Source organism: Neofelis nebulosa, chromosome 7 (assembly GCF_028018385.1).
Source record: "Neofelis nebulosa isolate mNeoNeb1 chromosome 7, mNeoNeb1.pri, whole genome shotgun sequence".
Lineage (NCBI taxonomy): Eukaryota > Metazoa > Chordata > Mammalia > Carnivora > Felidae > Neofelis > Neofelis nebulosa.
In genome coordinates, this window is record NC_080788.1 from 126,053,009 (window position 1) to 126,065,844 (window position 12,836).

Below are 12,836 nucleotides of genomic sequence, written 5' to 3' on the forward strand. Positions count from 1 at the left end.
TGCCCCAACTTACCGTTTCTAATGCATTTACACGGTCCTGCAAATAAAGCATAATATGTAATTATAAAAACAAAGCATTAAAAATCATTTCAAGTTTACTTAACTGTCACATTTTCTCTCTATCTTCCATTGGTAATAATGTATTTAAAAAATATTTAAAAAATGAGAATTCCTACTCAGGATGATTTCTACAATCAAAACAGTCATAAAAGAATCACTGTACTTCTTTTTTTTTTTTTTTTTTTTTTAATTTTTTTTTCAACGTTTTTTATTTATTTTTGGGACAGAGAGAGACAGAGCATGAACGGGGGAGGGGCAGAGAGAGAGGGAGACACAGAATCGGAAACAGGCTCCAGGCTCCGAGCCATCAGGCCAGAGCCTGACGCGGGGCTCGAACTCACGGACCGCGAGATCGTGACCTGGCTGAAGTCGGACGCTTAACCGACTGCGCCACCCAGGCGCCCCAGAATCACTGTACTTCTTATCTCACCTAGTGTTAGGACTATAAGATTTAATTTAACAGTAAATATCATAAATTCAGATATAACTACCAAATAGAATATACTTTACCACTTTCGCATTGGTAAAATTATTTATTTAAGGATTTATAAATATTACACGTTTGGTTATAAAAACAACTAGACAATAGTAGTGATATAAAAAAAAGGACTATAGCACACATACCAGCCCTCAGGTATACAGCACAAAGTATGATTTGGAAAGTAAAGTTCAGACATAAGAATAACTTCATCAATTAAAATTAAGAAGTAATTTGTTAACTGAAACAATACAGGAAAAATAAACGAGAAAGATCTATCACATGCTAGAACCCAGATGGGCCTTCCTTATCTGTAGTATCTTAGAAGTTTTACAGAAATCTTGGTTCTAAAAAAGGGTCACTGACAATATGACTTAAACAGCTAAATGACTGGTGTGCCTCGGAGGCTCAGTCAGTTAGACATCTGACTTCCGCTCAGGTCATGATCTCATGGTTTGGGAATTCAAGTCTCGAATGGAGCCCCGCATTGGGTTCTGCACTGAGGGCGCAGGGCCTGCTTGGGATTCTCTCTCTCGCCTTCTCTCACTGTCCCTTCCTCCATGCTCCTGCTAGTGTTGTGCACACTCTCTCTGACTCTCTCAAAAAAAAAATAAAGTTAAGAAAATGCCACATGATTAAGTAAACGGTTGCATTCTCGAACTGACATCTACATTTTCTCAGCTCTTTTCAGAGCTGACAGATACATGGAGGAAGTCTTTACCAAATAAAAAAACGCTGGATTTGTGAGAGGAATGTCTGAAGATTCAGGAAAAGAGAAAGCTATCTTTTTTAGGAAGATCAAGGCCACTTTTCTTCCTTTTCTCTCATCTTAAGCAGTGGGAGGAGATGCGTGAAATCTGGATTTCTTTTTTGTTTAATCAAATGAATCATTTGTCCTAAGAGGCAAAGGGGGGAACTGGTACAGAGAGCCACTCAGCTCAGGTCTCTTGTGGTCCTACAGGGATCCACGTGGACCCAGGACACTTAGGAGCAGCAAGAACTTGGCGCTCACTGCCGAACTCCCAGCCTCACCTAACACACAGAGGCCTTGCCTTTGGAGGACTTCTGCAATATGATCCACAACCCTCAGATGGGAAACTGAGTTGAACGTTTCTACCCGTTAAACATTTGGTTATGTGGGTACAAGTTAAGTGAATATATTATGCAAAATCAGCCCAAAGCAGACTGTTCTTAGCAACATAATCTGTTTAATTGCATTTTGTTGGCATACTGTAGAGAACCTCACCCTCGTCCCCATAATTTTCGTGAAATAACCGCTGTTTTGTTGGTGACTTGTGTACTGTCACTTTTGAATGCTTCTTAATAAATGCATATAATAATGCCTCAAGGGGGCTTTGATCTATTGTACCAGGCATCTTATTCACAGTGCATCTGGGACAAAACCATTCAGCAATGCTTTATCATCCTTTGCAGATTGAACAGAAGACCTCATTAGATACCTTATAGAGACAGAAATAGCCTTTGGGCAGGATCACATTTATATGAACCATCTTGGAAGCCTTTAAAAAATAAATAAAGCCACTATTTGGACCTTAAATTTTCTCCATACATTTATGGGCTCACGTTTTTCAGGATTAGCACATTTTAAAAGAACACAGACAGCTAGTTTGAAATCAGAGATTTCATATGATGTCAAAATACTAGAATTAAATTTTGTCTGTCCTAATTCAGATCTCAGTGTTTGGCAAAGACAGACTGATATAATTTATATATTGGTGTCTTCATTTTACTTGAATATTTGTTACCAGATTTAAAAAAAATACACACTGTCGTGGACTGCATGTTCATATCCTCACAAAATTCATGTATTGAAACCCCAATCTCCAATGCTATGGCATCTGGACGTGTGATCTTTTGCAGGCAATTAGGTCACGAGGACAGAGTCCTCATGACGGGATCAGTGCCCTTATAAGAAGAGACACAAGAAAGTCTGCTTCTCTTTCTGCTCTCTGCCACATAAGGGCATAATGAGAAAAGTTGGCCATCTACAAGAGGCCCAGCAAGAGGGGCCTCACCAGGACCAACTCTGCCAGCACCTTGATCTTGGACTCCTCATCCCCAGAACTATGAGAAACGTTTGTTGTTTAAGCCACCCAGTCTTTGGCAATTTATTATAGCAATCCAAGCTAAGATATGTGCCTAGTCTTTCAGACTATGAGCACAATTGGTCAAAGAAAACTCCATTTTGTTAAAGTATAAAGATGAATACATGATTTATTTCAGTGCAACTTACTGACGTCTTTTCATCTATAACCCACTTCATTCCAAATTGGTATTGAGACAGCTTTCTATGAAAAATGTAATATGTTACCAAAATGAGAAAATTACGGAAACAGACAATTCAGTTCATTAACCTGAATTTAAATAATTCAATTTGCCAATCAACAGCGGCTAATAGAATACCAGCCATCGTAGCCAGTTAGTGAGCCTCGTCTAGATTGTAGAGTTGTTTGGTCTTAATTGTGGGCAGTAAATAAAAAGAAACTACTCCTAGTCTTTATGAACTTACTAACTTGCTTTGAAAATTTAAGAAATGCTTTCTGAAAATTTAAATGTTTGACTTCTTTTTTGGCAGGTAAGGTTAGTTATTATAATTCTGTATATAAAAAAATTAGGCTACTGCAAGTATTTATTCTCTAACAAAATATTTTCATACTTCCTCTCATGTTCTTAGCAAAACAGAGGTAACTTAAGCCAGCGCTGTGGCATTGACACAGCCCAGGAAACAAGTGCCAGTATATGTCCTAGAATGGACATATAACTATACCACAATAAATTATATTGGTCTTAACCTCTCCCACTCTCACCAGAAGGGCAGCCACAGTGTTTTGTTCTTGTTGTATAATCTCCAATTTTCATTTCAACCCAGTTTACCTTCAAGTCCAACCTGAAGGCTCAACACTTGCCCCCCTCCTCCAGCATGAACACACACTTCCACACTTGGAAAAGTACTGGGGCATTGAAAGGAGCCTTAGAAGGTGGGAGGGGCCGAGAGAGAAAACAGCCTCCAGAAATAGTGAAGATACTCTCACTGCAGTCATGCTGTTTCAGGTGGCTTCGATACATCAGTGGTTCTTATTTTTGTAGTCAGGAACTTTGGGTCTGAGGAAATTTGATCTTCTCCCCAGGAAAATGTACATTATCCACAACATACACATAATTCTGCACGCACTTTTAGGAGAATCGCAGACTCTTAGGGTCCCACCGATGGGCCTTCAAGTCCTTTTACTCCAAACAACACTTGAAATAAGATGTAAGAATATTGTAAAAATAAATTATTCTATTAAATCGAATCTGTTCATTTCTCATGTGTGAAGTATTTCTGAAAAAATAACACTAGTAACAAGGAAAGAAACAATTGGGAGTGGAAGGTTAAACAAAAAACAAAGGAAAAAATTCCTTCAATATTTTGAAGAAAAAGTGCTTGGGGGAAGAAAACCTGTTTTGTTGATATAGATTTTTTGTGACCGGATAATCTCCTTTCCACTATTCTTTTCATTCTACCTAAGGAGGGGGAAAGTCTAAGAAACACCTGATATGGCAACATTTAATGTTTACTCTGAAAGATTATATATGTAGTCACTGCATAGTCATTGAGCTCCACTGTGAAGTGGTAGCCATTCTTAACAAAGTGAATATTTCATAAAATTTCTGAGTATCAATAATGCTGTTAGACAATACACTATAATTCATTCCAGCTTGACATATCAAGAAGGGAGAGGCATATGTACTATAAAAACACATAACTTTTTATGCTGAGGTCAGTTAACCTGCCTTGAGCTGTATATATTCCTTTGCTACTTGGTTACCATGGGTTGGTTGTACACTGGAATTTATAACTGAACCAAGGCAGTTAGTTCATTAGCATCATTGGAGATGAGAAAATATTTGTAGGTTAAATTAGGAAATGAGTACTATATAGATCATTGGTATCTGAATCCCTGGTCATTAACAGTTTATTTGATTCATCCAAGCCAATCAAGTAGACACAAGGATTCGTCTATCTCGCATCTAAGAGATGTAGAGGCCTTCTAGGTCTAAACAATCTGAGTTTTGCCTCTGTTAAGTATTACTGAACAGGCCTAGTGACTTTATTTTATCACAATAATGCGGCATTTTCCGAGAACGCTTTACATATATCCATTTGCATATGAAAACCAATGGTATATTGGTATAAGAATAATGGTATAAGAGTAAAACAAGAGTCTCTCACTCTTCCAAGTCTAAGGATCTTTAACAGTATAGAATAATTCTGGAAACTTCCTGAGGACTGATGGATGAATAATTTTCAAAAAGCAAGCAAAGATCCACAATGGGGACTCCCTCCATTCTGTTCTAAATCCAAAAAGCCTCTCTTCCGAAAGAAAAATACACTTGGCTTCACCCAGAGAGACCACTGTGTGGCATTTTTCCTGTCAATGCTAACTTTATTTATTTGTTTATTTATTTATATTGTTAACTCTATTTAATTAATACTCACACTTTACCTACTACTTCTTATATGATATAAAATGAAACACAAATATGTGCATTTTTCTCTATGAATTTCCATATGGCAAAAAAATGAGTGTTTCTGGGTGCCTGGATGGCTCAGTCAAGTTAAATGTCTGACTCTTGATTTAGGCTCAGTGGGCTCCATGCTGACAGTGCAGAGCCTGCTTGGGATTCTCTCTCCTCTCTCTCTGTGCCCCTCCCCACTCATGCTCTCTCTCTTTCAAAACAAATAAATAAACTAAAAAAAAAGGGTGTTTCACGTAGTGATTTAAAATAAATTGAAACAAAATAAAGAGCTAAAAACTGCAAACAACCTTAATGTTGCCACACCAAAAAAAGCTTCAAAATATAGCATAATTTGACCTTGAATACATCAAAGGAATCAATGATCTATACATAAAGTTGCATGCTACTTAAAAGTCAGATAAAATTACTGGACACTTAAGAAAAACTTTTAGAATAAGTGGCATTAGAGCAGCTTGCAGTGGTTTCCTGATCATCCACAGTTCGTTGTACCCATCTTTTAGATATGTGTAGTCTATCTTAAAAATTTTTTTTAAATATTTATTTATTTTTGGGAGACAGATAGAGTGCAAGCAGGGGAGGGGCAGAGAAAGAGGGAGACACAGAATCCGAAGCAGGTTCCAGTCTCTGAGCTGTCAGCACAGAGCCTGACACCGGGCTCAAGGGCTCAAACCCACAAAGCACAGGGTCACGACCTGGGCTGAAGTTGGACACCTAACTGACTGAGCCACCCAGGTGCCCCACATGTAGTCTATCTTTGTTAATTCATTTCTCTAGCTGCTTATGTGCTGTTTTCAAATAATCTACTACAGGATCCAAACTAACAAAACGGAAACGCTGAAAAGAAAACTGCAGCAAGTTATCAACATTTTGTCTAAAAAGCTGTAAGTACACCCTTCAACATGTTGACTTATCCAGAAAAGCCAGTTTAAAGGTATGTGTCATTTCCTAACCTAGAGGGAGTACCCAGTAACTTTCCTCATTACCTGCTTTTCACTAGGGGTGTGACAAGTCCCTGATAGAATCAGAAACAGGATTTACGAACAGAGTCAAAATATGTGCTCCACATCTCTGATCTATTCTCTCATCTACTACCACTAGTCATGATAGAGACGGGAGGCAGCCAGTTGTTCTGTAGGTTTCCTGGGCAACACTCTGGTTGCATTTTTGGTTTGCAATCTTGAGAGGTGATCACTGACCCTTATACTTTGGCACTGTTTGTATCACTGTTTGACCTTGTTCAGAGAAGTTGGAGATTGTGCTTACACCAAAGTGGGATGTGTGCATGTGTCTGTGTGGTGGGGGAGAGGAAGATATGGAAAATGGAGCTGTGGTGATTTATTTTGACAGATTTCACACTGGAAAATGCAGCCTGAGAGGCGAAGTAGGGTTTTGCTTGAAATCCCTGTAAACACTTCCAGTCGGTTGTATAACACTAACACCAAAACCTCTCAGATTTACCCTTTGTGTTTCAGATCGCAGAACAAAGCAATGAGGTTTCCTTTTTTTTTTCCCTTTAAAATGAAGAATCGAATTAAGATTCCTCTTTAACGTACAATGTGGTTCACAGGTGGCTAGAGGTTACGACTACAAACCAAATAGAGGGCAGAAGACGCAGAACTGTCTTTCTCCCAGAACTGTGCAATTCCACAGTGAGTCTGCTGATAATGGGTAACAAGAGTTCAGTGAATGACATCTGGAATGGGGAACAACTAAAAATTATTTGCAGATAATATAAAGGCTATGATGGTGGCTAGGGGCAATGCAAATAACAACCAATGTAATTTCAAAGACTGACTGTCCCCTCAAAAGAAATGCACACACAGAAGTTGAGTAGTAGAGGGAGAAAACCAACAACCCAGAAACCAACACACTGTATTTTCCCCCCAAAGATTTACATTTAAAAAAGTAAAGTACATGTCTCCAGTGGCGAGGTTAGTCATATATCAGCTGAATATGCTCTGAACTCTTATGCAAATCATACTGCAGTAGTGATTATGGCATAATTTATGAGTAGGTTTGTGTCAGGAAGAATTTGTGGGAAACAGTAAGGTATGCTTTTTCTTTCAGAGTGTGTATTTGACTGTCACCAAACATAGCTGGCCTAATGAGACTCCCTGAGGCTGCCATCTCCTTTGATTCCCTCAAGGGCACACATCTTCTGGGATTCCAGGTGAAGAATATTCACAAAGAAACCCACATGGAACCCACTGTCCCAAGCTCCTTCTTCCTGAATATTTCAACCCTAGCACTCGATGGTTGACTATCACTCAGGTCACAAACTGAGCCATGAAATGGTACAAGCAAACAGTCCACCTTGGGAATTAAATTGCTTACCTTTGAGCAATTCCAATAATCCTCATCTCAATTTACATGCAGTCATTTATTCAAGTGTTTCAGGAATTAAAGCACGAGGAACCTATGGCTGTCTCACCCTCATTCCCATACTCCTTCCATGGGCTTCTGTACAGTTACCTCTCACTGTTCTATACTAAAGAGAGAGGGTGCTGATAAAGATAATCAGACATAAGCAGATGGTTTCAAAATAATGTATTTGGCTGACACGAGTAAGGTTTTCCTTGCTTCCTATTCCATTTGACTAAGATCAAAACTATTATTAATCTCCATTTCCTGATATACAAGCACAGGTAGGAAGGGAAAGGTAGTTAAAGGATTTAAAATTAGCCTCAGATTATCTGTACTCTGACCATCAATGGTGCACTGTTCTTAGTATCCAAGAAAACCGAGGAAAAACCTCAACAACTTAGTTTCTAGTTACACTTCTGAGATGCATACCTGAAGGCTGACTTAGCCTGCATGTCCTAAAATAAAGCAGACGTATTTTGACTATTCACTTCCAAATATCCTAAATATTCCTACCTATGAAATACTTAACTGCTTTTTCTTCAAATTGAGCTTCATTCTGATTTTTCATTGCAGTCTGACTAGCATCTTCCCAAGATGGAATTTTAAACAGTTGCTTTGGCTGTTTGAGAGAGATGTGAGTAAAGAAAAAAAGTTGGAAAGCTCTACTGTCTTAAAACATTCGAAAGCACAATCAATAGTCATAGCTACAAAAATAACACTAATACGACTATAATAATTTTTAATGAATTTTTAATTTCTGCATTTAGAAAATTATGTCACACTGTGCTCTTAAAATGTTTCCCCAAATAATTCCTTACTCAACTTACATGCACAAATTTTAGGGAAATCATTACTTGAAGTTGAAAACAGTTTATTCTTCAGGATTATAGAGCTCAAGTATCCTCAGACTGTCTTGCTTTCAAATCAAACATCGTTAGATGCAACTAATCCTAAACTCCAAAGTCTACAATGGGAAGGAATAAATAAGGTGGGAGTTTGCTAGCAGGTACACCTGGGCAACTTTAGTCAGTAATGAAAGCTACTTTTAACACTTACAACTTACTTGTTGACAACGGACCACTGATACAGTGTGATTTTCGGAGTCCAGGGAGGTCTGATCACTCAAAATTATGCTTTTCTTCCATTTGCAAAATTATTAGAAATTCTACCAATAGAAATTTATTCTTTGCCTCCCCCAGTCTAGTTCATCTTTTAAAAGGCAACAGTCTTGGGAGAGAAAACCATTAAACTAGTTCATTCTAAGGCCATTCCAACCTGCTGCTTGTTTTTATAGGTCCGTGAGCTAAAAATGGCTTTTACGCTTTTATTTGGCTGAAGAAAAATCAAAGTAAGAATAATATTTTATGACATGTGAAAATTACATGGAATTCAAATTTCAGTTTCCCTAAATTATTTTTATTGGAACACAGTCCATTCAGTTCTTTACATATTGTCTATGGTTGCTTTCTTTCTATAGTGGCAGAGGTGAGTCGTTGGGAGACAGCACATAGCTTGTAAAATTGAAAATATTTAGAATCTGGCCCTTCACAAAACGTTTGGCAACCCTCTGTTCTAAGGTGTCAGTATCCCATAAAAATTACTTACTGTCTCACAGAAGGAGGTCACCCTATTGTTTTGTTATAGCTTCTGGAAGGAGAAGATAAGGTGAAACACATTGACCAGGGACAAGAAAAGAAAGACGACAGGAACCAGAAAAATTTTACCCAAATTTTAAACTTTAAAATAACATTTACAGGTGCCTGGGTGCCAGTCAGTTAAGAGTCCACCTTTGGCTTAGGTCATGATCTCATGGTTCGTAAGTTCCAGCCCCACATCAGGCTCTCTGCTGTCAGCACAGAGCCCACTTTGGATCCTCTGTCCCCCTCTCGCCTTCCTCCCTCACTGCTTGTGTTCTCTCTCAAAAAGAAATAAACATTAAAAAAATAACGTTTAAAAGTTGTATATGCATAAATACATATATCCAGAATATAAATCATTCCTCAGGCCATGAAAGTTTTTTTTTTTTTGTCCTTTATTCCTTTTATCCATCATTTTTATTCATTCCTTCCAATATCTTTCCTTTGTTCTTCCCGCCTTCCCTCCCTTCCACTCATTTATTCATTTAATTAATTCATCCATTCATTCACACTTATTGAGGCAGATACTTTGTTGGACATTGGGTGCACAGTTATCAACAAGGGAGATAAGGTCTCTCTGCCTTCATTGAGTTTATATTTGAAAGGAGTAGACTAAGAGATAAATAAAGAGGATACTGAAACACCATGATGGAGAGTGAGGGCAGAGATTTACTTTAGACAGTTTGGCCAGGTTAAATGTCCGTGAAGAGGTGACATTTGAGCTGAAACTCAAAGGATGACAATGAGCCATCACTGAAAGAGCTAAGGGAAAGCATTACAGAGAGAGGAAGTAGCAAATGCAAAGGTCCTGGGTTTGTTTAATTTCAGGAGTAACAGGGACACTGGATATTAAAATATCCTTTTAAATTACCAGTATCATAAAACTCAACACTATTTATTACAAGCTTATTATGTGCTGACAGTATTTTTCATTTGACATTCCCCAAAACTCTCAATAGGTCAACATTATTAATTTCATTCATTTTTAAAGTCAGAGAAGTGGACTCAAAGACATTAAATGTAGTGAATTCCACATTGTGGTTGAGCTTAGACTGCACATTAAGAAATCTATATATGTGTATATTTATATGTATTTGTCTATAAAGATGATACCTTTTTTTATTACCATGAGAACTATATTTTATGTGTGGCAGAGGTTAGGTTTCAGATTGGAGGAGTGTTCTAGAGCCTCTTTCTCAAAATTACACAGGCCAGAACAGCATTCCAGAACCCTAATTTTAACAGATGTCAGGTGACAATGTAACAAAATACATACTATATCACAATAAAATTTAATGTTCAAATAAAAACCATTATTTGCACACATTCATAGTTATTTACCATATCCTCAAAAGGGATTGTATTTTTGCCATATGCGTTTCTTAAGTGAGTTGCAACTGCTTCTATTTCTAGGTGTGATATTAGGCCATTTGAAGACACACAGCCAATACCACTGGGGAAATATCAGAAAAAAGGGTAAAGAAAAGCAAAGATCTAAACTTAATTAGCTGTGATGCTGTACAGCTAAATGGCACCTCTATTGTGCTGGTCTCCCAATTCTTTCAGGTCTAGGCTGCAGGAGTTAGATTCATTATAGAGCTCATAAATGGCCTCTGCTCCCCCACCCCTGTTTTACTGGTGACAAATTTATTAGTTCTTTTCTAACAGTGAAATGAGAACTAGGGATTTCAATTACACCCAGAATGTAGTAAAGGCATGGAATCTCTTGTAGGTAATATTTTTCTATTCCATTTTATGAGCAAATATAGAAGTACTGTTAATAGACATTAAATGTTATTTATTAGCATGCTAATAAGCCTTCACACTTTTAAAAGTAAACATTAAACTTCTAACAAATTAAATTTAGAAGAGTAAGTGTAATGCAGATACTCTGGAAAAGGAATGCACTTCAGAATCAATTCTTAAAAACCCAAATCATCAGTGATTATGATAAAAAGACAAAGATATGAAGAGATGCTTATTACTCATTCTTTCAGTTCATTTTAGTTTTATCACTTTTTCCACAATTCAAAATTTATGCAAACGTTTTCAATGTTGCGTTTAATTTTTGCCAGAATATTTTGAACCTGGTTTAAAACTGAAATTGAAGAAGCCCAAGGAGGGCTTTAGTAACAACTTTCTTTGGTCTGTTTGTTTAAAGCATGATGAATAAGCAAAAAGAAAAGGTGCAGAATGGAAAAAGAAAAATGACCCTTCTCCTTCCTAGAAGTGTTTGAGATTACTGGATTGCTCAAAATTTTGCACCAGGAATTGAAAGTTTCCTCACATGCCAAGAGACAAACACACACACACACACACACACACACACACACAGCCCAGTTGCCATGTATACATAAAGCTTAGAGCCTAAGGGTTTGTAAATAGTTTTAAAGTTAAATAGAAAAGCAGTAAGGAGTTTCACTAATATTAGTCCCCAGTATTATCTGATTTATTTAATGCATTTTGTACAAGTCATTTACCTTCTTATAGTCTTTTCTTAAGAAGCTAAGGGGTGAGTTAGTATTTTACCACACCAAATTCTTAATATATTTTTCAATGAATCATTCTCTTAGAAGAAAAAGATGGAAGAAATCCAAAGAAACAGAGGGCAAGAACCTAAACAAACAAACAAACAAACAAACAAACAAACAAACAAAGTGTGGAGGTTGTGTTCTCCATAAGCTCTGGAGGCACTGAAACACAGTAGTACAGAAGACAGGCAGATTCTAGTGTAAGTACTATAGCCCTGCCAACTACTGGCTGAGCAAGCCAGGGATGTTCTTCATCTGTAAAATGAAAATAAAAGTATTTATCTTCTAGAAGTATCACAAGGAATCAATGACATACATTTAGAAGTTTCAGCAGTGTATGACACAAAAGTATTGTCTACCATTAATATCATTCATTAACAAGCCAGAGGGTCATTTTTTTCTTCTCTCTTGATGCACAGACCATCACCCTTTTGGATCGATTTAGCAAAACCTTGACAGGAACTAACACTTACTAAATCAGTATTCGTTAATAATTAAAACATAATATTAGTGAATTTTCGAGATCCCAGTCTGGGGAAATCTTTTGCAATAGTTCTTTACATTCTGGAGAATGTGCCAGAGATAAGGATGGGAGACAGCCCTACAAATGAGAACTATAGTTGCTTACAATGATCTTCTATTAATACTTAGAACCTCAGAGATTTGTTTTATTTTTAATTTTTTTAATGTTTATTCATTTTTTGATAGAGAGACAATGTGAGCGGGGGAGGGGTAGAGAGACACAGAATCTGAAGCAGGTTCCAGGCTCTGAGCTGTCAACACATAGCCTGACGTGCGGCTCAAACTCATGAACTGTGAGATCATGACCTGAGCCGAAGTCGGATGCTTAACCAACTGAGTTACCCAGGCACCCCTAGAACCTCAGAGATTTCACAGTCAATGGAAAGGTTCCAACCAGAAATGTATTATTGCTAACCATTTGTTCCCAAATCTATTGCACACTATAGACATTCCTTAGAACACTGTCTTCACAACTGTCATTGTTATCAGGAGACAGAAAAATGGAGTGTTAATGGCCTGAATATTTGTGTCCCCCCCCAAATTTCACAGGTTGAAATCCTAATCCCGAATGTGTTATCAGGAGATGGAGCCCTAAGTAAGTGATCGGTCATGAGGGTAGAGCCCTCCTGAATGGGCTAGTACCCTTAAAAAAGATCCCAGAGTGTACTGTCTCTGCTCCTATGACCCAGGAACTGGCTGGAT

The 12,836-nt window shown here is 37.6% G+C and overlaps 1 protein-coding gene across 7 annotated transcripts in view; it reads right to left on the minus strand.

The window, feature by feature from the left end:
* CEP128 (centrosomal protein 128) overlaps window positions 1–12,836 on the minus strand; it is a 385,845-nt gene that overhangs the window by 54,226 nt on the left and 318,783 nt on the right. For 5 of the 7 annotated variants that reach the window (XR_009264662.1, XM_058739903.1, XM_058739906.1 and 2 more), the window contains 2 exons: window positions 7,974–8,063; window positions 14–37 (listed from right to left, as the gene is read on the minus strand). The exons of 1 other annotated variant lie outside the window; for it this stretch is intronic. Coding sequence is in view for 5 of the 6 variants with exons in the window: in XM_058739903.1 (XP_058595886.1) it covers window positions 14–37; window positions 7,974–8,063 (114 nt within the window). In the remaining variant the exon portion in view is untranslated. The remainder of the gene's footprint in view (window positions 1–13; window positions 38–7,973; window positions 8,064–12,836) is intronic. One more of the 7 variants, XM_058739904.1, reaches the window with a different exon arrangement.